The sequence below is a fragment of the Marmota marmota genome, unplaced genomic scaffold, assembly GCF_001458135.2.
Source record: "Marmota marmota marmota unplaced genomic scaffold, marMar, whole genome shotgun sequence".
Lineage (NCBI taxonomy): Eukaryota > Metazoa > Chordata > Mammalia > Rodentia > Sciuridae > Marmota > Marmota marmota.
This window is the reverse complement of record NW_026000052.1, coordinates 992,183-1,018,454: the sequence shown is the minus strand read 5'-3', so window position 1 is coordinate 1,018,454 and position 26,272 is coordinate 992,183. Positions and strand designations below refer to the sequence as shown.

The 26,272-nt window shown below is 56.5% G+C and overlaps 3 protein-coding genes across 10 annotated transcripts; 1 reads left to right on the top strand and 2 right to left on the bottom strand.

Annotated features, from left to right (window-relative positions):
• Positions 1-348: 348 nt before the first annotated feature.
• Positions 349-2,023, bottom strand: LOC125619715 (translation initiation factor IF-2-like). Of its 2 annotated transcripts, XM_048813279.1 has the most exons (3): positions 1,318-2,023; positions 1,004-1,061; positions 349-881 (listed from the first exon to the last, which is right to left on the bottom strand). In XM_048813279.1, exons 1-3 carry the CDS (start codon positions 2,021-2,023, stop codon positions 740-742), a joined length of 906 nt encoding a protein of 301 aa, XP_048669236.1. In that variant the 3' UTR covers positions 349-739. The 2 variants fall into 2 exon arrangements, with proteins under 2 accessions (XP_048669236.1, XP_048669235.1); XM_048813278.1 differs by lacking the exon at positions 1,004-1,061 and having other exon boundaries at positions 349-932.
• A 161-nt stretch (positions 2,024-2,184) lies between these two features.
• Positions 2,185-6,224, top strand: Dpp7 (dipeptidyl peptidase 7). 3 transcript variants are annotated; one of them, XM_015505760.2, is made up of 13 exons: positions 2,185-2,319; positions 2,415-2,528; positions 2,628-2,767; positions 2,851-3,014; positions 3,547-3,682; positions 3,753-3,834; positions 3,951-4,117; positions 4,310-4,370; positions 4,843-4,961; positions 5,045-5,201; positions 5,311-5,375; positions 5,740-5,810; positions 5,923-6,224. In XM_015505760.2, exons 1-13 carry the CDS (start codon positions 2,223-2,225, stop codon positions 6,044-6,046), a joined length of 1,497 nt encoding a protein of 498 aa, XP_015361246.1. In that variant the 5' UTR covers positions 2,185-2,222; the 3' UTR covers positions 6,047-6,224. The 3 variants fall into 3 exon arrangements, with proteins under 3 accessions (XP_015361246.1, XP_048669233.1, XP_048669234.1); XM_048813276.1 differs by having other exon boundaries at positions 3,927-4,117; XM_048813277.1 differs by lacking the exon at positions 5,311-5,375 and having other exon boundaries at positions 3,927-4,117.
• On the bottom strand, positions 3,689-21,740 carry Man1b1 (mannosidase alpha class 1B member 1). 5 transcript variants are annotated; one of them, XR_007351241.1, is made up of 13 exons: positions 21,464-21,740; positions 20,099-20,232; positions 16,808-16,962; positions 15,081-15,190; positions 13,364-13,549; positions 12,720-12,868; positions 12,301-12,489; positions 10,238-10,428; positions 9,813-9,933; positions 9,141-9,338; positions 8,923-9,054; positions 7,008-7,220; positions 3,689-3,824 (listed from the first exon to the last, which is right to left on the bottom strand). XR_007351241.1 is itself a non-coding variant. In XM_015505757.2 (13 exons), the coding sequence occupies exons 1-13, from the start codon at positions 21,572-21,574 to the stop codon at positions 7,974-7,976; spliced, it is 1,989 nt and encodes a 662-aa protein (XP_015361243.1). In that variant the 5' UTR covers positions 21,575-21,701; the 3' UTR covers positions 7,345-7,973. The 5 variants fall into 5 exon arrangements, 3 of the variants coding, with proteins under 3 accessions (XP_015361243.1, XP_048669231.1, XP_048669232.1); XR_007351240.1 differs by lacking the exon at positions 3,689-3,824 and adding an exon at positions 6,568-6,705; XM_015505757.2 differs by lacking the exons at positions 3,689-3,824; positions 7,008-7,220 and adding exons at positions 7,345-8,177; positions 20,865-20,973 and having other exon boundaries at positions 21,464-21,701.
• Between the last annotated feature and the right edge of the window lie 4,532 nt (positions 21,741-26,272).

The following is a 26,272-nucleotide window of genomic DNA, read 5'->3' as shown; positions in this document are numbered from 1 at the left end:
GAGGCTGAGGCAGGAGGATAGCGAGTTCAAAGTCAGCCTTGGCAATGGCAAGGTGCTAAGCAACTCAGTGAGACCCTGTCTCTAAATAAAATACAAGATAGAGCTGGGGATGTGGCCCGGTGGTTGAGTGCCCCTGAGTTCAATCCCCGGTACCCCTGCCCCCCAAAAAAGACAGCTATAGAATGGAGGAACAGGGTCTTGTTAGTGGCCCAGGGTGACCTCCAACTTGTGATCCTCCTGCTTCAGACTCCCGAGTCACTGGGATTACAGACATGTACCTCTATGTCTGGCCGGCAAACCCACTTCTGTGTTCATGCACAAAGGAATTGAAAATAGGGACTCGGGTAGTATTGTACACCTGTATTTATTGCAGTTTATTCACAAAAGCAAAGATGTGGAGCAACTCAAGGGTCTGTTGACAGGTGAATGGACACACACAATGTGGTGACATCTACAGTGGATCAGCCAGGAAAAGCAGGGACTTACACAGCAGGGGTGTAGTCACCTCTGGGCACTGCTGAGTCTTCCCAGTGACACATCTGGACTCAGCTCCCAGGGAGAGCAGAGGATGCTGCCAGGCTTGGAGGGGGCTGGACACTAATATATAAGGAGGTTGTTCTGTTGGGGTGCTGAAGTAGCTTGTGAAATAGATGACAGTGACCATGCATCACACTGAATCCCAGCTTCACCATCACTAAGAGTACATCCTTATGGGTTTACTACAGAGACCAGCAGGGCCCTAAGGCAGGTGCAGCAGGCGTGGAGTGGAGCTCTGGACTGATTTGGGAACAGTGTCCCCCCAGTGCCAGCAGCTCTGAGGTCTGAGCAGGCAGAGTGGATAGTGGTCAGGGGCTGGCACGGTCCCAGGATCTCTGTCTGACCTGGGAGAGGTGGGAGGAGGTGGGCCAGAAGCACTGAGCAGCCTGGGTGGCCTGGGGGTGGAGGAGGGCTAGGTCACTGCCTCCTGGCCTCCCACAGCCCAGACCCCTGGGATGCCCCTCACCTGGTACCCCCCTCCCTCTGTCCTGCAGATCTGCAGCAGATGCACACACCTGGCCAGCCTGGGGATGTAAGGAGAGGGGCCCTCAGAGCTCCAAGTCTGCAGCAGGTGCCTAGGCCCACCTGCTCTTGGTTGCTCTGCCCCGGGTGACCACTGTGCCCTACAGGCTGAAAGTAGTAGAGGACATGGGGTGACCTGGAGCTGGGGGTGAGCCACTGTAGAAGCTATGCCCCGAGGGCAAGATAGGCACTGGGTCCAGGGCCATCTTCTGGAAGAGGCCTTGCCATGTGTGCCAAGGGGTCACTCAGAAGCCTCACCTCCACAGGAACCATCGGCCTTGCCCACCCTCACAGGCTCTGGGGACCCTGGCTGCTGCCCTGGACAAGAGAGAAGAGCCACTCTGAGACCCCACCCAGGACCCTGCACTCTCCAGCCCCTCTGGGGCTCACACAGGGGTCTCTGCAGGGCCAGCTGAGTGGACATGGCTGCATTCATGCTTGAGTCCCCTAGGCCATGGACGGACTCTGGGGAAGGCGGCTCCTCCCTCCTGTGCTTGCGTGGGCACAGTGGGTGCCAGTCAGGGGAGCAGAACAGCCATGTTCCTGCCTGCCCAAGCCCCGGGCACCCCCACTTCCATGGTTGGGCCCCTGCTTTCATCAGGGGCCCCTTCCTGGAGCCCATGTCCCACCCCGTGGGGAAGGCCAGGCCTCTCCTCCTGCCTTGCTCTGCCTGAGGACACTGCCCCACAGCCCTGTCACCCTGTGCTTTGGTGCTCGGGGCAGCTGGCTGCTGCTTGGCTGTGGGCCCACAGGCAGGTGAGCTGACTGGGCTGCTGGGTGGGGGCAGGCTCGGCCGTCTCCCTCGGGGCCTTCCTGGGGCCTGGGCTCCCTCCCTTCTCCCTCCGGGACCCTCTCCCCATTCTGTGGCCCTCTTTGGCTGGGCACACGTGCCCTGCCCACTGTGCCCACACAGCCCGGGCCCAGCCCTCGTCTGCCTTGTGGGTCCCATGGCAACCATCCCCATGGGAACACAGTGGGTGCCCAGGAACCCTCAGGACCTGCCACGACACAGAAGCTGAAGCCTACTGGAGGGTCAGGCCAGCCCTGCTCCTGGTTCCAGCTACGGTAGGAGGACCAGCCCCGCCCTGATTGTCACATGAGGCCGCCCTACTGTCATGTGATCCTGCTCACGTGACCGCCGGGTGCCGTTCACAGAGCCAGACATGAGGCCCCAGTTCAAGGTGCCCCTGGACTGTGGGGCCCCTTTCTGGGCACAGGTCCTGCTGCTGACACTGGGGCTGGGTGACGTCCAGGCTGGGGGTGAGTGTCGATCCAGCGGCCCCTCCTCCCTGACCCTTCAGGCCCTGGGCACCCCTGGCCCCTGATGGTCCCTGAGCCCCCGTTCTCCCCTCAAGCCCACAGAGGCTTGGACGCTGGCTTTTGGGAGAGGTACTTTGAGCAGTTTATGGACCATTTCAACTTTGCGAGGTTTGGCAACAAGACCTTTTACCAGCGGGTGCTGGTGTCAGGTGAGCCCTGCCCCGTCACCTACCTGCTGCACCTGTCCTGTCCTCACTGCCTGGTGCCTGTTGCACCTGCCCTGGCCTCACCAACCCTGTCCCCTGCAGACAAGTTCTGGCGAAGGGGCGAGGGGCCCATCTTCTTCTACACGGGGAACGAGGTGGACGTGTGGACTCTGGCCAACAACACAGGCTTTGTGGTGGAGCTGGCAGCCCAGCAAGGCGCCCTGCTCATCTTTGCGGAGCACGTACGTACCGCCCAGCTCCAGGGGTCCCCAGACGGTGGCTGGGCACAGGGGGCAGCCAGGTCAGCCTTCCTTCCTCACCACAGCGCTACTACGGGAAGTCGCTCCCGTTTGGGGAGAAGTCCATGCAGCCCGGGTACACCGAGCTGCTGACCGTGGAGCAGGCGCTGGCCGACTATGCCGTGCTGATCCAGACCCTGCGGCAGAAACTAGGAGCACAGGGTGGCCCTGTCATCACCTTTGGAGGGAGGTGAGTCTTCAGAGACCAGCAGAGGGCTGGCAGGGCCACCATGGGCAGAGGTGGAACCCCTGCTCGTCCTCCTCCCTGACACCCACCCCAAATCCCCAGGGTGGCCATCACCCTGTCCAGACCAGTCAGGCCTGGAGAGAGTGCGGCCTCCTGAACACACCCCACCCCCGCCTAGCCTGAGTGCTCAGGTGTCACTTGTCCCCTCTGCCCCAACCCCCCACCTTTCCCGAGTCCACGGCAGCTCCAGACCTTGTGCTGCCTGCTCCAGGAAGCCCTCCCACTGGTCCTGAGCCAGTCCCCAGGCTGGGCCGAGGAGAGGGATGTCCACCAGGGACCTTTTCCCAGTGAAGGCTGTGCCTGACTGAGGCCAGGGTCAGAACTGGTGGTCACGGAAGTTTCAGTTCCTTCTTTTAACACCTGTGGTCTGCAAGGAAAGCAGAGGAAGTGGGTGTGGGGGGCGGGAGGACAGTCAGAGGCCAGGGCAGGGCTGCGGCCGAGCACAGGCTGAGCACCCTAACCTGTGCCTGCCCAGCTACGGGGGGATGCTCAGCGCCTACATGAGGATGAAGTACCCCCACCTGGTGGCAGGGGCGCTGGCAGCCAGCGCACCCGTCCTGGCTGTCGCGGGCCTTGGTACCTCCAACCAGTTCTTCCGGGACGTCACAGCGGTGAGTGAGGGCCTGGGGGTCCTGGGCCAGCCTGGGCCAGCCACTTCAATGACTGCAGTCTGTTCTCCAGACCTTCCACAGCCAGAGTCCCAGGTGTGTCCAGGGCGTGCGGGAGGCCTTCCAGCAGATCAGGGACCTGTTCCTACAGGGAGGTGAGGGGCCACGAGGCCACTGCCCTACCTGCCCCCTCTGCCCCCTCCCGCTACAGCCCCCATGGCCCATGCCCCACCAAACCTTCCAGCAGCCTCCCTCTGCCCCTTCCCTGTAGCCCGTGACAGGGTCAGCCAGGAGTTTGGCACCTGCCAGCCACTCTTGGACACAAAGGACCTGACTCAGCTCTTTGTGTTTGCACGCAACGCCTTCACTCTGCTGGCCATGATGGACTACCCGTACCCCACTGACTTCATGGGGTACCTGCCTGCCAACCCTGTCAAGGTGAGGCGCCTCTTCTAGGTGCAAGGCCAGCCCAGCTTCCCTGGGTGGTTGGGGCCAGCCCAGCCCCAGGGCCTTGCTCCTACTCAGGTCAGTTCATCCCCACAGCCCTGACTGACCCTCATCCTGGGACCATGAAGGTTGGGCTGTGGACGGGGGACTCCTCTGAGATGCTCTGCTGCCCCTATATCCCAGGTTGGCTGTGCCCGGCTGCTGAGGGAGGCCCAGAGGATCGTGGGTCTGCGGGCACTGACAGGTGAGTCTGACCCTCAGCTTTACATAGGGCAAGTATGGAGACCCAACTGCTGGTCTGGGGCTGGGCAGAGCAAGGACTTGCAGCCCTGGACTGGGGCTCTGCCCTGTGACCACCTGGGCTGCGGCAGGAAAGCCATGAACCGCAGCTGAAGGACAGAAACAGAACCCGTGCCAGGAGGGCTGGGCAGAAGCTCTGTAGGGTGGCAACGAGGTCCCCACAGGAGGTGCTGTTTAGTGGGGCCCCTGGGGTCCCCAGGCATGGAGGTCAGCATGCCCCACCCTGCCAGTGGGGAAGGTCAGGTGACACTGGACTGCCTTCAGTAGCCAGGGGCAGAGCGGACGGCAGAGCCCCACAGATCCCCAAGCAGAGCCCAGGGACTCCCCACCTGCAGGGCCCTCCCAAGGGGGGTGGGTTGGTAACCTGAGCGTGCAGGATTTGTGTCCACTGCTGATCCCAGCATCCCTCCTCCCAGGGCTGGTCTACAACTCCTCGGGCACAGTGCACTGCTATGACATCTACCAGCTGTACCACAGCTGTGCGGACCCCACTGGCTGTGGCACTGGCCCTGATGCCATGGCCTGGGACTATCAGGTGTGGGGTGTGGGCAGCATGAGTGGCTGGATGTGGGTGTGGGTACTCCCCCTGCCTGCCTGACCTTGGGGCGGGGCATCCAGGCCTGCACCGAGATCAACCTGACCTTTGACAGCAACAACGTGACGGACATGTTCCCTGCCCTTCCGTTCACCGCCACGCTCCGCCAACAGTACTGCCTGAATAAGTGGGGCGTGTGGCCTCGGCCAGACTGGCTGCAGACCAGCTTCTGGGGCGGTGGTAAGGGCTGGGGGTGGGGTTGCTGGGCAGCATCCTGAATCGGCACTTGCCACAGTTCACAGCTCCAAGGGCCACACTGGGTCCTTTGCTACCACTTGGTGTCTTTCAGACCTCAGAGCCACCAGCAACATCATCTTCTCCAATGGTGACCTAGACCCCTGGGCAGGGGGCGGGGTGAGTCCTGGTCTGGGCAGCTGTGGACCCCCTTGAGAACTTTTGGCGCCGGGGCCACTGGTTTTGCTGAGTGGTATCAACGGGGCCTCCCTCTCAGCCTACCAGAACCTCAAAGAGCCAGCTTCGCCCCGAGGCCCCCAGTTCCACCCTCCACTTCTGCTCCGCTCCCTACTGTTCCCACTTTCTGGTTTCTGTTTCCTGATTACTCAAATGGATAGACATCTGGCTCACTGACCTTCACCTTCCCTCTCCAATGGGGCCGCTGGAGCCCATGCTGACAGCTGGGTGGGAAGGCTGAGGGGGGCTGCTTATGGCCCACAGCACAAGCTGCGAGCCTGACAGGAGATCCTCCCACCAACGACAGATTCTGAGGAACGTGAGCGCGTCGGTCATTGCTGTCACCATCCACGGGGGAGCACACCACCTAGACCTCAGGTGCAGCCAGGCAGTCCCACCTAGGCTGACAGCTGGGTGTGGGTGAGGCTCACCCTGAAGGTTGGGGTCTGCATGTCCAGCTGAGTGCCCCCAACCCCTGTGCCCTCTTCAGGGCATCCCACCCACAAGACCCCAACTCGGTCCTGGAGGTGCGCAGGCTGGAGGCTGCTCTCATCCTCGAGTGGGCGAAGGCAGCCCGGAGTAGGCAGCAGTGTCCTGGACACCCTGAGGAGTGAGGAGCTGCTGGCCGCTCGTTCTGCCCTGGACACACTGTTTAGGTCCACTGTGTGGCTGGGGCATTGTGGGGACCTCAAGCAAAGGGGCTGGGTGTGTCCCTGGAGGCTGGGCAGGAGCCCCCTGCCCAGCGCCTGCTGAAGCTGCAGAATGTTCAATAAAGCACAGACTTGACTCCAAGGCTGGCACTTGAGGGCAACGGGCGGCAGGGGGAGATTTGCCTTTCCCAGGGACCCACCTCCCTGCCCAGAAAGCCACTCCACACCCTGAAAAAGCCCACTGCTTGGTGGACAGAACTTCATTAGAGCCTCAGGCCCTCAGCAACCCCCGGGAGGGCCATGTTCCCAGCCCTCAGCATTGGCCACCCCTTCCAGAGCACATATATTTGGGAGTTGGAGACGAGATATGGAAGCTGTACTTTACTTGGCTGCTCAGGACCCACTTACATCCAATCCCTGAGCAGGCCGCAGCTGCTGCCCAGTCCTGCCTGTTCAGTATATGGAACTCCTGGCCCAGGAGGGCTGTGGGGGAACATGGCTACCCTCTCAATGTGGGGAGGTTGTAGGGTTTCCTCAGTGAATCTAGGAGCCATAAGGCTGAGGTCCAAGAACACGTTGCAGCCAGGCCCTTCCAAGCACACACTTCTGGGGTCAGAGTTGGCCTGGGGTGTAAGAAACAGAGGAGGGCCCTGAGGGCACTTGCCATCCTGGGAGGCACAGGTAGCTGGCACAGGAGGGCCCAGCTGCAGGCAGGCAGGGAACACATCTTGCCAGGCCTAAGGGGCCAAGATCTTGAAGGCCCCAGCGTGCTGCCTGGGCTCCAGCTTTTCAGTTGAGAACTTCCAGAAATGACAAAAGCAAAGGGTTCCTTATGTTAACACAGACAGGCAGAGAGACCACCTTGGTCTGTAACAGAGGACCCCAGCCAAGGCCCAGGGCCAGCCCTGTGACAAGGACCCTGTACCTGATGATAAGGACCCTGCAGCTGATGGCAAGGATGAGGACAACTGTCCTGGTATCCAAGGCTTGGCACCACTCAGAGACCTCACTCCAAGAACGTGCTGGCTAGCAGCCTCAGGGCACTGCAGACTGTCAGGACCCAGCTGACAGGAAGAAAGGTGACCCCGCTGACCCCCGTCACCACACTGCAGGGCTTCTCCAAGCAGGCCCTTCTCACCTGGAGGGCAGCAAGAGTCCTGACCTTGGGATGGATACTGAGGGGAGACCCAGAACTGCTACCCAAAGGTTGGCCCAGACTTCCCAGCCCAGAGACCCCCTTCCACACACAGGAGCTGCCACACTGGTAGCAAGTGGGTTTTATCTCAACTGAGAAGTCCCTTTCCATCCAGAGGCCTGGGAGCAGGAAGAACCGGCCACCCAGCCGCAGCAAGCCCCTCCAGGCAGTCAGGATCCCTGAGTCCAATGTGTAAACACCCACTCCAAGAAAGGCTGGCCCCCAGGGAGGTCCCAAGCCACGGCCTGCCAGGCCACAGAGGCTCCTCCAGACCATGGGCCAGGGCACATCCCAGGCCACCAGCTGGAGCAGAGCTGCCTGGCGGGCTCCCCCAGCTCCTCTCTGAACACGACTCAGCAGCCTCAGAAGGCGACCAGAGGGCCCAGGGCCATCAGGAAGCTCCCTGAAAGCCAGTCTGCTGGGACATCAGGGACAGGAGTCAGGAGTCGTGATTTGATTTTCTTGAGGATGAAGGCCGAAGGTGCTTGGTGAACTGGTCACCCTGAACCCCACACCAGCTCACATGGGGCTCTTGTTCCTCACACCACCCTAATTAGAAGCAAGAGACCAGGAGAGCCCAGAGCTGGGGCAGGAGCATTGGCGCTTGGCAGCCGCCCAGTACCATAGGGCCCCGTGACACATGCCAGGCTCAGTGAGGCCACACTACCCCCTCAGCTATCCCAGCCCGGAGCCGCCCTAGGAGAGGGCCCAGATGGGCAAGGGGTGGGCTTCTGTGTTGAACACATAGGTGTCCAGGCTGAGCAGGTTCTGGTCGTCGGAAAACAGCAGATAGAGGTACTTCAGGGTCTCCCCCAGGAAAAAGCTCTCCATCTTGTCCCTAGGCTCAGGCTTGTGGGGGTTCTGGACATTGTTGATGGATGTATAGCCACCTGAGGGGACCTGTAGGAGAGGCAAGGCCTCTGAGACGTGGGCTGGGCCCCCCCACGGTCCCCACAAACCCAGTGCAGGCTTGGGCTGGAGAGTGCCTCAACAACAGCCCCTAAAAGTTAGCTGTGTTTCTACTAGGGACCCCTGGAAAATGCCAGCAGCCTCTGAGTGCCTACAACAGAAACTCCCTCTCCAGCACCTGGGCTGAGGGACCTCAGCAAGGACAGACGAGGGCACAGGGTCTCCAGGGCCAGAGCTTCAGGTACAACTGGGCAAAGGGCAGGGGCAGCTGGCTGGAAGCTGGGACAGCTGAAGTCTTGGGCCCCAGGCCAGGGGACAACACACAGAGCCAGGTGTCAGGGTGGGGCTATGTCTGTCTCTGGAGCCACAGTGGTGGTTGCTGGGCCTGGGGCCATCTGTAAGACAGGACGCCAAGCATCTTGCAACCACAGGGTGGGCAGCGCCCTGGTCACTGCAGCAAGTGCCTCTCAAACAATGGGCTACACTCTTGGGAGTGCAGCAGAGGCCCTTTCCAGGAAGGCGTGGCCCAAGAGACAGAGTTCCAGAGCACCCAGCCCTCCACGCACAACAGGTCTCCGTGCCAGAGCTCAGCGGGCAGCTGTGCCAGCTGGGTTGGACAGAGCTGGCACAGTCACCTCCGGGCCCCCAGAGCTGGCCCCACCTTGCCACCACTATCCTGGGGCACTGCCAGCACTCAGCCAGTTGACCTGTGGCACGAGGGCAGCTGAGGGCTCACCCGTGTGTACTTGTTGAAGCTCTGCAGGATCTCCCAGCCCCAGTCCTGGTACTTGCGGTCTCCTGTGGTGCGGTACAGGTAGAACAGGCTCTCGACGGTCTCGGGCCGCAGCAGGTTGTGCCTGTCAGCTGGCTGGGAGGAGAGCAGCGGCTCAGGGTGCCAGCCCCGTGCCCAACTCACCCCCGACACTCTCAAGCACAGCCCAGACCCAGGCTTACCTTGACCTTCACGTCCAGATTGTCTGTAGGAGGGTAAAGGTTGAAGTGCACGATCTCAGGGCTTAGGCCTGTCTCCATCTGTCGGTTCATCTGGTAACAGGTTTCCATGAGTGCCCGAGCCAGCTCCATGTGGTCAGTAGGCAAGCCGTGGTGGACGCCCAGAGCCAGCGTCCCTGGCAGGAAGCACACGAGGTGGTCCTGGAACCAGAGCGTCTCCTCACAGCTGGACCCCAGGCCCATGCACTTGGCTGGCCCATGCTGGGGCCAAGCACACTAGCCGCCAGTTCCCCGGAGGGAAGAGCTGCAGACAGGCAGCCTGAGCAACCCTCCTCCTGGGCAGAACTGCGGGGATGGATGCAGTGTCCAGGAGAAAAGCTGTGGCACAGGCTCCTCCCAGGGGCAGGTGACCCAGGCATCACAGGCCCCTCCAGCCTGCCTACAGGCACCTCTGGACCTGCCGCAGGTCAGGCACCTGAGGCAGGGCTCTAGGGGCTGGCCCTGGGACTGCCATGGGGAAGGCCAGGTCAGGCAGAAAGGGTCTGCCTGTGACCACAGCCCACGTCCCTTGTTCCCCTGGCCAGGGTTCCCTTGTTCCTCCTGACATGCACTCAGGGGCTTCGAGACCACAAAGAAACAAGTGCCTCCGTAAGGCCCACAGCCCTCGGGACTCACCATCTTGGCACTGAAGCGGTCGTGGGTGAGCTCCCCTATGAAGGTGAGCTTGTTGGGCTCCGAGTGCCGCACCAGGTGTGTTTTTATCCCCTCAATGGCTGCAAGGTAGTCCTCCAGCAACCTGTGGACACCACAAGTCAGCTCCCCCTGGCCTCCGCCAGGGTGACAGGACCAGGCAGGTCACTGCATAGGGACCAGATGCTGCACACAACCCAGGCCCACATATAGGCCCTGAGCTCCTGCCCAGCTGGGTGCTAGCAAGGTGGGGGCCTTGCTCAAGAGCCCAGCCCCTCACCCCTATGAAGGCCATGACAGGGAAGCGCACACACAGGAGCCAGGCCATGCCTGAGGCGCTGCGGCTCCTGCCCAAGGACGGGGCGGGTGGGTTGGGGTCCCGCATCAAAGGCAGCAGAAGCAGGCCTCACTGTGTCTCCTGCTTCCCGCCCTGGATCCACTGCTTCAGCAGGTACTCGTAGTAGCTGTCGGCCCTGGCGCCCAAGGTGAACACACCCAGGTGGGTGAAGGCGCCGCTGTGAGTGTTGATGAACATGGGCACCAGCCCATCCTTCTTCCCAGACAGATGGTGAACGTGCCTTGTCACCTCCTCCGCGGCCTCCTGCAGCACAGGGGAGAGCGCGTTTGCTGTAGGCAGTCCTCCAGCCCCTTCAACCCACGATGCAGGAGCGCCTCCTCGGAGGTCCTGTGGAGCCCTGCGGCTCTCAGCCAGCACCACATCAGACTACAGGGTCTCTTCCCAGACCACGGATGGCCAATGTGCTGGGCCACTGTAACATAACAGGGAGACCCAGGAGCCCAGCCGACGGGAGCATCCCACAGAAACAACTCTCCGTCCGTGATGACACCAGGCAGTCCGCTTGGGCCAGGACAGCCCAGGGGTTAGCACCGGCATGGCAAAGGCTGGCCCGCCTTAGCATGACACTGGCACGCACGTGGAGCCCCAGGCATCCACAAGGCAAGACGTGGGCAACGTCCATGGCACAGCCTAGCAGAGACACGAGGGCAGGCGTGGACAGCTCCCGCAGCGAGGGGTCTGCACGCCCCAGACTGGCCACAGAGCCAAGGCCTCCCCTCATGACCCCGGCCATGTCCTTTTGCAGCTTAGAAAAACCCACTCTGACATCTACCTGCAACCTCAAGGGACACTGAGCAGCCAAAGCAGCCTTCGAGAGGGCAGACTGGGCAGGGGCTCCCACCTCCTCATGTGTAGAGCCGTAGCGGCCAGAACAGCATGCTACTGGCATGAAACCAGAACAGGGCCCAGGGGGACACCGTGGGATACAAGGTGGGAGGCTAGGGACAAGGGGGCCAGGGCCATCTGATGAGAAAGGACAGCTTTCCAACAAATGAGTTGGAAACTGAATCACAGGAGGAGTGCGGCCGCCCCTGCCTAACGCCACACGAGGGCTGACACAGGGGAGACCTGCGTCCTGGACACAAGACTCAGCCTGCACACCTGCAGGGGGCACCATGGCAGAAGGACCAGGGCCTGCGTCTGTGGGGATTTCTTGACACCAGAGGGACGGGCCAACCTGACCTGCACAAAACTTAACATGTGCACTGAAAGGCACTATGAACGGTGCAAGAGACGGGCAGCCAGGGGGAACACACTCAGAATCACGCATCCGACCTGCGTTAGCATAGAGTACAGATGGAAATCTTTAAGCTCAATAAGGACAAACAAAAAATCCCAACTAACAAGTAGGCCAGGGCTGGGGCTATGGCTCAGTGGTAGAGTGTTTGCCTAGCATGCATGAGGCACTGGGTTCCATCCTCAGCACCACATAAATGTAAAATAAAGATACTGTGTCCACCTAAAACTGAAAAAAAAAAAAAAGTAGACCAATGGGCCAGGTGCCATGGTACACGCCTATAATCCCAGAGGCTCAGGGGGCGGAAGCAGGAGGATCGCAAGCTCAAAACCAGCCTCAGCAATGGCGACGCGCTAAGCAACTCAGTGAGACCCTGTCTCTAAATAAAATACAAAATAGGGCTGGGGGTGTGGCTCAGTGGTGGAGTGCCCCTGGGTTCAATCCCTGGTCCCAGAAAACAAAAACATCAAAACCTGGAAAAACCCAAGTGTGCAACAACCCATGAGTGGATGAGCAAAATGAGGTCCCACGCCACGTGAGAGGGGCCTTGAAAGGACAGGCCGGCAGGGCTCCACTGCCACAAGGGCCCACACGCAGCGCCACGGCAGACGGGAGCAGGTGCCGCCAGCCTGGGCACCAGCCTTCCATTTAATGGGGACAGTTTCAGCTTCACAGGATGAAGAGGGCTACACTGATGCATGCTGGTGACAGTCACATGGCACTGCAAATGTCCTGAGACCAAAAATGTTAAGATTGCAAACTTCACGTGCATTTTCTCACACTAAAACAAAGTCAAAAAACCCAAGAAGAGAGATCAACACGCACCCGACTGCACCCGCGATGAGGAAGGGTTAGCTTCAGCAGGAACCCAGCCCTACCTGGAACTTCTTGACCCCCGTGAGACGAGAGAGCTCGCGGAACTCCAACTGAATGCTCGTCACCTCGGACACTGTGCTGTCTGAGGTCCACTGGGGTGGGTGGGCAACTCCAGTGCCGATGTTCACATCGGAGTATGGAATCTTGGAGGGCGTCATGAAGGCTGGCATTAGCCGATTGCCAAAATCTTTCTGACATAAAAGCAAGCAGACAACCAGGGCTCAGGTCAGAGCCTCTTCCATGCTCAGAACTCTAAGGTGCCACCCATGGTCATCCAGGCAAGAGGCAGCGTGGCGCTTGGTACACCCAATGCACATCAGCAAACAGGAGCTGAGCATGATCCCCCCCCTGCCGGGCAAGTCAGCGCCAGGCAGCACCACTCAGCTATCTGCCCTTCAGGGCAGGACCAGCAGACACTCACAGCCTTCCTCAGGAAAAGCCTGTCCCCGGACAGGTGGTAGGTGCTCAGGAGTCCGCCCAGGATGCGGATGGTACTCTCAAACAGGTTCACATCCACGTCTTTCTTAAAGTTTAACTTCTGTGACACCCACATTCTGGCTTCTTCAAATTCTGTGACACCACAGAGTGAAGTTAGAGGTATGTCATTCTCTTGCAATCCATCTCCTAAGCCTGCTGGGGAGACTCATCCTGCAGGGTTCCAGGGCCAGCCCTAAGGTCATGACCTTTCAGGCCCACCAAGTGGCCCAGCAACTGCAAACATTCCCCAGGACTGGACATGATGGCAGCAATGCTGCCAACTAAGCAGGTCACTTGGACGGAGGTGGCACCACCAAGAGAACAGCCCAGGGCAGGCCCACCTCAGGCCTAGAGGGCCCTCTGACAGCCCCATCAAAGTACAGTGCCACAGCAGACTGGACACACCTCCTGGACATCCTCTAGGAGGCCAGGGGACAGCTCCTGAGTGGGCCTGGGAGGCTGGACACACAAATAGGCCCCAACCGTGCCGCACACCCACCCCTGTGCCCAGGAGGAGGGTAAGCCCAGCATGGCTTTCCCAGGTGTCACACAAAACAGCTTGGCCCTGCCCCAGAAATGAGCCATTACCTTGCTTCAGACCCAAAATCCACATGGTATCCAGGGCGTCGATCAGAGTGAGGCCCAGGCCGAACCACTCGCTGAAGGACTTGGACACAGGCCTGAGCTCGTCGTGGCCCCAAGCAAACTGGCGGTACCCCTTCCACGCATGTCGAAAGGCCTCAATCACCCCTTCCTGGCGCTCGTTTAGGAGTGCTAGAAGAGGGAACACGGCCGTGGGGATGTGGTTCTGGTGCTGCTGTCAGGGCACAAGCGGGAAGCCCTCCAGGCAGAGCCCAGCAATGGGCCCAGGTGAGTGGAGCAGGAGGGACACTGGCCAGGGCCAGGAATGTTGGGCACACACCTATGATCCCAAAGACTGAGGCAGGAGGCTGAGGCAGGACTGTAAGTTCAAGGCCAGCCTCAGCAACGTAGAAAGTCCCTGTTTCAGAATGAAAAATAGAAAGGTCTGGGATGTAGCTCACCAGTAGAGTATCCCTGGGTTCAATCCCCAACACTGGAAAAAAAAAAAGCCTAGGCCGGGAGTCAGAGAGGCCATGGGAGGGCCCTTCAGACAGACACAGCCTATCAAGGAGATGAGGACTCCAGAGGCCACACTTAACTGCACCAGGCATTCAGCCCCTGTGGAGCCTGGCTGTCCCCTGTGGCACAGGGCCCTCTATTCAAGGCTTGTGAGGACAACACTCCCACAGCCCCACAGACAAGGTCCTCCTTTTGTGGTGCAGGGGGTGAGGGGCACTCTACCACTGAGCTACATCCCCAGCTTTTCTTATTTTTTGAGACAGGGTCTCACTGGGTTGCCAGGCTGGCCTCAAAGGTGATCGTCAACCTCCTGAGCAGCTGGGATCGCAGGTATGACCACTGCACCCATCCAAACCAGCCCTCTGAGGCAGCAGACAGGTGCAGAGGCTGGGCCTAGTAGTGTGCAGCAGGGATGTGGGCACAGGGAACCCTACCCCAAACTCATCCTGTTCAGCCACACTAGCTTTGGAAGCCCCAGGACAGGGCCCTGTGGCGCTGAGGCTGGGCAGCCCTCCACAGGTGCACAGCATCTCCTGGTGCTGTGAGACATGGGCACCGCCCCAGGCCCTCAGCCTCTGGCTTCTGGTGTCAAGGTGCTTCCTCCCACAGACCGAGCTCCTTCTACGGCTGCAGCTTGGCTTGTTCACTCCCAAGTCCCTGCTGCACCTGGGGCTGCGAATCACAGCTTGGGGCTCCCTATCCTCCTGCACCTGGAGGCTTTGGCAGCAGAAGCAAAGCAGGGACCCACGTGTGGGCCCTGGCAGTGAGTGACCCAGGCCTTAGTCTCCCTGTCTATTGGATGGTCATGTGCAGGCACTTATCTCAAAGGGCACAGTGAGTGCAGAGGCAGTGACAAGTGCCCTCCACAGACGGTGCTAAGACCCCAGCGACCACACCAAGCACAACGCTGTCTGTGTTACACCAGGGCACAGCCTGGCCCAAGCAGTGAAAACAAACCTCTAAGACACAGCTCCTCTCCTGCTGCCAAGTGCTTAGACCAGGGGGCCAGGGCCACCAAGAAGCCATGGGTTGTTACCAGGGCTGAGAAAAGCATGTGGGCCCAAGGACCTCGGCTGGCTGTGGATACTGAAGGGCAAGCTCCCTGGGTCCATCAGGCAGGAGGCCACAGCATGGATGCAGAGAGCACCAACCACCAGCTTCTTGGATACAGGCCCAGGTGAGACAGGGGCAAGTGGGGCCTTACCCGGTTCTTTCTGCATCCTGGTAACCAGTGGAGAAGGCTTGGCAGGGGCCTCTGCTCTTCTCAAAGGGAGTCCAGTGCCCTGCTCGGGCTCGATCACTGCACCCCGCCAGCTTCAGGGAAGGGAAAGCAGTCAGCCAGACCAAGGGTGCACGTCCACCACGCCCCACACCCTCACACCACACAAGACCCATGTCCAGAGAGTCCTATCTCTGGGGGGGGGGGGGTACATGGCCACAGAGCAATAGGAAAACAACTGGTTGGTCCTGATGTGCTCCAGGCCGTCTAGTCAGGATCACAGTCATGGTCACGGTCACCTGAATGTGGACAAGACACCTGGGCTGCTCTAAGCAAGGTGAGAACCTGGGGTTAGAGAGCATGGAGAGGTACTGAGGCCAGCAGGGGACTATGAGAAAGGGTGCTGCAAGGGAAACGGAGGCCAGAGGTGAGGGCTCCTAAGGCGAGTGACCTCATAATTTATCATCCACACTGAGTCAAAGCGAGATGGACATGGGATGAAGGGCTGGTCAACTACACTGGCATTTTCCCTACTCACAAGATACACAGTAACCCAATGTCCCTTTCTGGGGTTTGGCCTGATGGGCAACACACAGGAATAGGCAAAAGGTTTGCCACGCAACACTGGGGCTGAGGGCTGGCTCAAATAGTCTTTTGTTGTTGTTGTTACAGGGGACTGAACCCAGGGGCACTTAACCACTAAGCCACATCCATAGCACTTTTTTGTATTTTTTTATCTAGAGACAGGGTCTCACTGAGTTGCTTAGGGCCTTGCTAAGTTGCAGAGACTGGCTTTGAACTCATGATCCTCTGGCCTCAGCCTCCCAAGCAGACAGGATTACAGGCGTGTGCCCTGCACCCAGCCCAAATAGTCTCCCAAACAGTCACTTAATGACCTCAGCTGAACTGGTTCCAGACTAGCTAAAGGCCTCTTGATTCCACTGAGTGCCCACGACTTGGGAACACAAGTTCAAATGCTCTGACTCCGAAAGCAAACCTCCTTTTATTCATGCAACATGATTAAGAACTTCCATGGGCTATGGTTTTCCCTCAAGTACACGTGTCCCTGCGGGCTGTCTATCTGGGTTTCTGAGCCCAGGCCTCTGGCCCCGTCTTTGGGTTCAGCTCTAGAGGCTCAGAGGACCTGCTCGGGCCAGCCCACCTGGTTGAGCTCCCACTCACTGTGTGCAGAGCACTCAGGGCTGGGCCTTTCTGCAGATGCACTCCTGCTGCAGAGCGGGGCAGCTGCTGGGAAGTGGCCCTCCGTGTGGCAGCACAACTGCTTCCACAGGTGAGAGGTCAAAGGGCTCCCTGGCTGAAAGCCACCAGCACCCAGGCTTCTGGAGCGCTGAGACCCGGCCCTGGCCAGGCCAGCAGGCGTTGGGTCCTGGGAGTGGGCCAGCCCCTCTTACTCTGTTCACTGCCTGGCCACACAGGCCTCAGGAAGGAGGGTGCCTGCTGGGCAGCTGTGTATCCTCATAGCCACCAGCCACAGGAAGAAAAGCCTGAGTCTTGCTCTTTCCCACCACGTCCCCTCATTGAGCTCTGACCCCAAGTCCCTGAAACCTGACTGGTGGCCAAACCTCAATGAAGACCCGTCAGCAGAACATAGGATCTCTTTGAATGGGGAGCAGGGTGTGGACAGACCACACCCCACCAGGCTGCCTGCCCTCTGCAAGTCCAGGCCCACCCCACACTCTCACCCTTGGTACCTGATGACGGTCCGCTGTGTGTTCTCTTCCTGATGAGCATCCCCCGGGGCTGCTGCCCGCTCCTTAGTGTCACCCTGTGTCCCAGCCTTGGAGTCCGTGTTGGGGGCTCTGATCTGCAGGTGGGGAGGCCCCCGCCGGAAATGCTTTCGAGGCCTCTGGACAAAAATCAGAGTCTCAAGTGAGACACCTCCACTGACTATGGGCTACACTTCTAGGCATGCCAGGGTCCCCCAAGGGCACACCCACTCTGGAGAGGAGGGGGACTGGTGGGTCCACTCAACCTCAGGGGGTGATTTTGATTTTTAAGCACATCTGCAGGCTTGGGAGATGACCTGCTTAGGAGCCTGGTGACAAAGCCAACTTGCTAGTACAGGCCTGGACAAAGACTTGAGAACCCTGGTGGAACAGTTCAGTGTCACAGTCCTAGAAGAGCAAGCGCGGCACATGACTCTGGATGGAAGACCCAATGGCGCCATTCTGCTCCCCACTGCCTGCTGCCCGTCCTGGGAAGATTGAAGGATACTGTGTCCTCACACAGCACAGGATCCAAACAACACAGGGTGACCCTCTGCTCCTCCACACTGAGTCAGCCCTGGCCACAGGCTTGGTGGATCTTCCAGCTCCATCCCCCATGTTTCCACAGCAGCAGGCACCGAATACCACTTGGCTTAATTTATATGTGATGAAGGGATTCTCAGTAGATAAACAATTTATTGAATCATGCTATAACTATGCCAAGGAAAACCCAGCTACAGCCAGGCGTGAGCGCACACACCTGTAAATCCAACTACTTGGGAGGCCAGCCTCAGCAACTGAGCATGACCCTGTCTCAAAATCAAAAAGGACTAGGGCTGGGGCTGAGTGGTTAAGTGCCCCCTTGGTTCAATCCCCAGTACCCAATCCCTTCAAAAAAAGAAAGAAAAGAAAACCCAGCTATAAAAACCTGCAAAGGGGACACTCGCATGATACGCACAGAGTATCCAGGACACAAATCCACAGACAACTGACCTAATTGTGCACACACATCCACCTAAATAAACCTTTAAAATAAATACACCAAATCTTTCAAACGCTTCGCTGGGTAGAGTGGCAATGAGTGTTTGGTTTTTCCCTTTTATACCTTTTTCAATGTTTCAGTTTTCCTTTCTAAGCATCTATAATGTTTGAGATCAGTCACAGCATACAGATTAACAGAAAAAGGTGTGGCAGAAACCAAGCCCCTCACTGCCAGATTTTCCAGGAAGAGCCAGAGGCTAACAGGAGAGGTTCACAGGCTTCTGAGGGCAGCATGTCCCCCAAGTCCATGCAAGAGAGACCCAGAATGTTCGCTGTGTGCTGCCCCAGCCCCTGCTGGACACCAGATGCAGGCTTCCAGAAAACCCCAGAGCAGTGTGGCACATCCTCACGCAGTCACGTGACTCCGCGTGGCAGCTGCACCATGCAGATGCAGCCTGCACACACTGACCCTCCCATCCAACAGAGCAGGCCCGCAACTGGCCAGAGGCACAACCATCCCATGAGGCCTGTCTTGTCCCTCACCACCTGCCCCACTGTGTGGTCTGACCACAGCACCATTGTTTACAGAAGGATGGGGGCTGGCCAGTGCAGGTGGTAGGCATCCCCTGTTTTTCTGTACTTGCCACCACATCCACGGAGCATCTAGGAATTATAACAACTTACATATTTAGGTTAAAAAAAAACACAATGACCCCCATCTAGAGTAAAGGGCCAACACAGTGGGCAGCTGTCTGGCCTTAACCTCCTGGCCCAGAGCTAATCCTTGGGAGGAAGCTCCCTAAGGCTGCTCTCAGCAAGGACTTCTGGTCTCTGTCCACGTGACACCCTGAAGGGATGTGAAACCTCCACCTGCAGTCTAGAACAGTGCCCATGGAGAAGCACCTGAGCCCAGCCACGTCTGGAAGGCCCAGTCATGGACATGTGGATAATAGTAACCGATACCTAAGAGCACAGCAGCTATACTGCCATGGGTGCCTGCCCTAGTTCTCAAGGGGCTCAGGTCTCATCCTCCATTCTAAGCCTCTCACCCACAACTCATTTTGCAGGTCCTCTTCCTGCCTCTGACCCATCCTGGACTCCATTTTCTCTGCCCTGTTCCCTCACTCCAAGTTTCTTAGCATGGATGCCCCAGGGCTTGGCTTGGTCCTTCCCCGACTCCTACATAACACACAACACACACCATCTCTACCTGGGAACTTCCCACATCTACTTCCCTTGCCCCGTGATCCTGACACAGTCCATCTACTGAATGCTCCCAGGGACCACTAACAGAGCAGTACCAAATATAGGGCCTAACTATCCCCAGACTGCTTCCTGATCAGCACTCCACTGGCCCCTCTGTCTAGGGACCCTCACTCCCTCCCTATCTCACACCTACTCCCGTGGAGCCTTCCTTCACTGCAAGGCTGCCCATGGTGAGCAAAGCTCAGGTCTCCATTCTACCTTCCCTGAGTACCTAACATTGTGTCTCCACTGGGCCACCAGTGTTCACAGCCAACATCATGGACGTGGCTCTCTGCTGAGATCATCCTGGGCACATCAAGAGAAAGCTCTAGGAGCTGGGATTGTGGCTCAGAGGTACAGCACTTGCCTAGCATGCGTGAGGCACTGAGTTCGATCCTCAGCACCACATAAAAATAAAATAAAGAAGATATGTGTCCATCTATAACTAAAAAATAAATATTAAAAAAAAAAAAAAAGCTCTAGTGCTACCCTCATCCAGGAAGACCCTATTTTCTGCTCCCTGGCCTGGCCCTCTGGGAATCTGAACTCTACTTGCTCAGGTAGTTTTACTTTTTCAGGACTGCTCTGTTCACCCCAACCAGAAATGGGCTTCTCAGCCTTCAGTTGGACTCTCAGGGCCATGTCCTCAGAGAGGCTGCCCTCAACAATGGCACCACCTCTGCTTCCATACCTCCTGCTCCTCTGCACACAGGCCACACCATACCTCCTGCTCCTCTGCACACAGGCCACCTGCCTGGTCCTGTTTGTTGCCGGCTTCTCACTTGCCTCTTCACCAGGCTCTTTCCCTCATCGCTGTGTAACCTGCACCTAGTACAAGAGCCAGCCCCAGCGGGTTTCAAAGAAAATGGAAGAAGAGTACACCTCTCTCTTTCCCCAACTCTTATGCAACCAGCAAGGAATGAGTGTTAGATGAAAATACAGAGACTGGCAGGGACAGTGTTTCTTCTTAGTCTGCTTGACACAGTGGCTACTGTCTTGGAATGCTAAACAGAGCCCAGCTAAACTCCATCTAGTGTTTACTGGAAGTACCTGAGGCAACATCTTGGAAAACGCTGGGCTGGCATCTGCCTTCTGAGGTGCTGGTAAGACAGGAGGGTTTGCTGGCTTCAATCCAGGGACTTCTGGCATCATCTTCCGCTCTTCTGTGGGCTTGCCACTCAGAGCTGCAGGAGAGAGTCCTGTTTTTCAACTACCCTCAAGGACAGAGACTTAAACTGCTCAGCAAGAAATGTCTAGACAGGTGTTATTTGTTTCAGGAGAAGAGTGAGACCTCCAAGAAGTCACTCAATTTGAGAACAGCCACAGGAAATAAAATCTTTTTCAAAGCACGTGACAGTGTGTATCCTTATGCACAGCACAAAACCCCAACACACTTTACCTTAATAGCACAAAATGGTGGCAAACAGGCAATGTATTTGAGCAACCTCCAGAAGCTCTGCAGCCAGGAGCAACAATCTTAGAGAAGCTCAAAAGTGATTCTCCACTGCCTTACAGAAATCTGCTGGTCTTTCCAAACACTCAGTAACAAGTGCTAGGAAACTAATGCAATCATCAAGACTGAATGACCAGGAGACAGAGGGTGGAGACAGCAGTGTTGACACCAGACTCCTAGAGAGCAGCCAGCCAGCATATGGATATCTGTGCTCCAAACAACTGGTCACAGCTGGCTCCACTTCTCTCCTCTGCATTTCTTGCAAATATGCTGCTACATATACCTGCTGGAGCTGTGTACTGCAAGGTTGTATCTGCCAAGTATCTGACAAGTATCCTCTAGCACCCCTGGTGCTTCTGATACCTTTCCACTGGTCTGCCATATGGATGTAGGACAGGAATCCACAGAGAATCAGAAAGGCCAAGAGAAAGATAATCATGTTCTGCTGTAATCTCGACAGCTGCTTCCATTTCTAAGGAAGGGACAAAGAATGACATTTCTTAGTGAAGAGCGACAATTGAGAATCTCCTCCACTGTCACGGATTCAGCGAGCAATTCAGAAAGACTCAGTGGCCAGTCGACGTTGTTTCCAGGGCAGAGAAGTTCCCCATCAGCAGGGTTTACATTACATGTGATGTAACACATGTAACACGTGTGCAATGAGAATAACAACGACAAGTTCACTCGGATCCAGTTGCATGGGCACTGGTGAAAAACTCCTATAATCGATGCGGTGCATCGATGCCTCTCCGGCCAAGATCACCGTGAACGCCCCAGCAGGAAACAGAAGGGCGCACGACCCGTTCCCGTCCCGGGGAAAGCGACACCATCTGGAAGCAGGGTGACCCGCCGCGGGCCGGCCTGCGGCCAGGCCAGAAGGACCCCAGGCCCAGCGCCAGAGGCCCGCCGCCCTCCAGGCGGTCGAGCGCCGCGCAACCCGCCGACGGCCCGCCCCGACTCACTCTCCAACACGAGCGCCGCCGGCGGCTCTTGCTGTTGTCGTAGCTCTCGCCGAGGCTCAGAGTCACCGAGATGAAGTCCCGGTGAGGCGCCGGCGCCGGCGGCGGGTACATGGCGACCGCGCCGGTCCGCAAGCTCCCGTTCGCCGGCGGTGTCAGGAAGCCCGAGTCCGAGAGGCAAAATAAACCGCCATAGCGGAGCCGTCCGCACCCCGCCCATCCTTCTGTTCCAAAGTGCGCACGCGCCGCGCCTTCCGCCGGCCATTCCGCATGCGTCTTACCCAGCTAGTCCCACTGCGCGCGCGCGCCCCTCGTGGCTCCCAGTGGGCACTATCCCTCGTACGGCGCCTGCGCGAGGTTGCCCGCGCCTGCGTCGTAGTCTCAAGTCACTGCGGTTGCGCCGGCCCTAGTCTGTGAGTCTCTGCGGCTGGAGGACTTGATCCAGGCTTCCGTTGCGGCCGTGGGCAAGCGGCCAGGCCCGAGAGGGTGAGCCGGGTCCCCAGGTCATGGCGGAGCGCCCGGCAGGGCCCTGCACGATCTGGCAGCCGTGGAACCCGAGCACCCTGCCGCGCGTCCTCCCGCCCAGTCCGCCTCGTGCGCCTCCTGCCCGGCGCTGGGCCGGGTGGCATCTGCGCCGGTGACCATCTTCTAGTCTCCGCTGGTCTCTTCCTGAAGTAGGATAGAAGGCGTAAAAGGAACAGGTGGAAAGGAGAGACGGAGGAAGGACAAGGAAAGATTTTGGCGTAAAGTTCCGCATACTTGCCGGGCCTGTCATCCAGCCTCTCCGGAGGCTGAGGCAGGAGCACCACGAGGAAAAGCCAGCCTCGGCAACTTAGGGACCCTGTCTCGAAATCAAACTTGAAAGTCCTGGGGATGTGGCTCAGTAGTTAAGCAACCCTGGGTCCAATCCCCGGTATCAAAACGGGTTGGGATACTCTTCCAGGCCTGTCCTTTCCAAGTCCGTGGGAAATCACTCGTGGAATCACCTTGTCAGTGTTCTTGGGCGCGCCGGTAAATAGGTTCTGCCGAGAGATGTCACTTTCAGAAAGCTATAGTCCATGGGAGTTTGCACGTTTGCTATGAAGTAGATGGTGGAGACCACATCCCTACACACCTCTCACACCCACTTTTCACCAGGTTTGCTCTAAAAGAGCTGGATCCCCAAAACACTCTCTCACTGCGTTCTCCCTGGAATGTGTATTTGCTTTCCTAAATAGATCCTCGTCTGTGTCTCTGGTGCGTGTGGACGTTCTCCATCACTGGTCCCGGGATCCTGTGGGAAGTGTCTGGTGTGAACTCCTGTCCTTAGAGTTCTCCCTCTGCTCCCTTTACTCCCCCCCCCCCAACCCAGGGCCTTGAGCCTGCCACGCAAGCCCTCCACCAACTGAGCTGTGTCCCCAGCCTCGCTCCCTTTACTTTCTTTCTTTTTAAAAAATATTTTTTTAGTTGTCAATGGGCTTTATTTTGTTTGTTTATATGCGGTGCTGAGGATGGAACCCAGGGCCTCTCCCATGCCAGGCAAACGGCCCCTGAGCCCCAGCCCTGCCCCCCTTTACTTTAGAGGCTGCCCAGAAGAAGCTCTATGTACTGCACTGCTCATGGCTCCCTTTTTTTGTGATGGGAAATCCCTGAACTGTAGATTCAAGTGGCAGTTAGGTAAGATTGATGCCATCCTTGGGACCTGATAGGACTGTTTGAACTCTAAAACTGAAAGGCTCAGTGGTCTTTGGCATCCTTCCCTGGTTTCTTCCCTCTTATTCACCTGTTGGGTTTCTCAGCTCTCTGTCCTTGGAAGGCCTGCTATCTCAGTCCAGCTGGAATGTAAAATTTGTGTCACTTCTCAGATCCTTTTGAGACCAAAAGAAAAAGTCACTTTTAATCCAAGGTGCTGTAAGACTTAAATAGGTGACATTTCTCCCTCCCCCTCTCTCTCTTCCGCTTTTCCTCAGCCAAAGCCCTTTGTTCCCCTTAAAAGATGTGTTTGTTCATGAAACACCTTTGGCCTGACACGCCCTGCTCCTGGTCACAGGGAAGTCTGCTTCTCCAGAAGGTGAATATGAGGGATTGGTCTGCCTGTGTTTCCAGGACCACCTAGATTCTTCAGAACAAGATCCTGTGAGGGTATGACTTTTGGGGTGATAACAAGGGGAGTGAACCCCGATATTCACCACATGCAAACCCAACTTTCACTGCCAGTCTCTTTAGGCTTCTGCTGTGATAGTTCTGAAGGTGGATTCTCAGTACTCTTGAGGTACTTCTGTGATACGCACAATCGTGTGTTTCATGCTCCAGTTAAACTGGTCTGTCCTGAGCTGCTACTGGTAATGAGGAAGCATTCTCAAACCCTGCTTTGCTAAATCATGCTGATAGTCATGTGAATTTTCACCTTCTCTTTGTACAATATTTGCCCAAGTTTTGCTTGTTTGTTTTTGGTACTGAGGTTTGAACCCAGGGACACTTACCCTACCCATGCGCTTAAGCCACATCTCCAGCCCTTTTTATGTTTCATTTTGAGATAGGGTCTCACTAATTTGCTGAGACTGGCTTTGAAGTTGTGATCCTCCTGCCTCAGCCTCCCAAACCGATGGGATTATAGGCGTGTGCCACCACACCTGATCCTGTTGCAGTTTTGATCCCTGATGTTTGTGTACCTGTGTGTATATATACACCACCCACACACACATGCGTGCACACACACACGTATGTATATGTAAATATATATATTTCTAAAAGAAAATGTCCTCCTTGACCACCTTAGTCAAGACAGACCCACACCTTACTGGCACTGTGTAATTGGAAGAAAGGCAGCTCCACCTCGGGGAGCGCAGTGGCAGTGGTTTGTTTTGCATCAGACCTGGCCATGAAGAGGCATCTGCTGTAAGTCAGTTTTTACTGAATTTTACCTTACCACCCCATCCTGGAAGGCCTTTAGATATTCCTAAGGGCTACAAGGTCTGTGTGTCGGCGTTGTTTTAAGGATCATAAGTTCTCACACAAAAAAATTACAAATTCAAGCACACCTGGATTATTTAAGATCTCAGGATATTCTCTCCGCCTCTGGTGTTTATTTATTTATTTTTAAAAATCAGGCATCGAATTGAACCCAGGGGTGCTCAGCCACAGAGCACACACATCCCAGCCTGTTTTTTTTTTTTTTAGTTGTAAATGGACACAAGACCTTTATTTTGTTATTTTTATGTGTTGCCGAGGACTAAACCCAGGGCTTCACACATGCTAGGCAAGTGCTCTGCCACTGAGCCCCAGCTCCAGTCCCCAAACTTGTTTTTTATTAGAGCTTTATAGTCACACGTAGCTGGATTCATCCCGACAAACTCATACATGCATGGAATTCGATTCAGTTCCTGATCCCCCCGCCTTTTCCCTCCCCTCTCCCATTCTCCTTCTTCTGCTGGACCTCCTTTTGCTATTTATTTATGGATGATTGGTTCTTCCACCCATGCATAAAGATCATAACAGGGTTTTCTAAGAATCCACTTTGCATTGCCTGCTCTTGCCCATCCCTGTAATCTAGATCTCCTACATTACTGACCTCTGATCTTCCCTTTATGTAATCCAGTCCTGTAACAGGGATTGAACCCAAGGCTCAACCACTGAGCCACATCCCCAGCCCTTTTTATTTTTATTTTATTTTGAGACAGGGTCTCACTAGGTTGCTTACAGCCTCACTAAATTGCTGAGGCTGACTTCAAACCTGTGATCCTCCTGCCTCAGCCTCCTGAGCTGCTGGGATTATAGCATGCACCACCATGCCCAGCTCTCCTTCCTTTAAAAAGTCTTTTTAAATATTTATTTTTTAGTTGTAATTGAACACAATATCTCTATTTTGTTTATTTATGTGGTGCTGAGGATCGAACCCAGGGCCTCTCATGTGCGAGGCAAGTGTTCTACCACTGAGCCACAACCCCAGCCCTAAAAAAATTTTTAAGTCAATGTCTCACTAAGTTGCTTAAGGCCTCTTTAAATTGCCAAGGCTGGCTTTGAACTGGGATCCTCCTGCCTCAGCATCCTGAGCTGCTGGGACTGCAGGCGCCTGTCAGTAACTTTCAAACCCCCAGTGTCACCTGGAACCAAATTTCCACCTTGATGGTTTCAATGTCTGCCAGTAGGTGGCAGCAGTGAGTCAGGTTAATATCTAATTCTGCTTTAAAGGTTTAAGCCTTTTGGATCCTGGAATATGGGATAGACAAAAATTGTCTGATCCCCAAACCCAGTTTGTGGACATAAATTATCCTTTCCTTTTTCCCGTATCTTTCCAGAAAAAAATGCAAGGAAAAAAACTCTTGAAGTGTGCAAATTACAAGATTATGGGTAATTCAGCCTCTGTCGCTGAGAATTTACCCCATGGAGCATAGTACGTAATGGAATGATTTTAAGGCAGAGGGCTTAAGGAGTTGATTTCCTTCTGTGGTTCAGCTTTGCCTTCATATGTGTTAGTCAGTGGAGAAATATGGCCTAAAAATGGGACTCAGATTTAACACATCAACTTGATTCATTCTGTAAAGGGAGATAAAAATGGACAGAGATCCCACATATTCAAGCCTTTATGACCCTGTATCAAAACCGGAAATCACAGGGCTTGTAAGGTGTCATGCTCAGACCATGGAGGATTCATTTTTAGGTGCTCCCAACAGCTTCCTCGAGCACCCATTGCTCAGAATGCAGGACCAGCAGCATCCCAGAGCCTTCATTTGAAAGCCCTGGACAAAATTCTGAGCCTCCCTCTCCCTCTTCTCCACCCCTTCCCCTCCCACTATCTTCTCCTCAGCCTCGTTACCAGGAACTAGCCCTGCA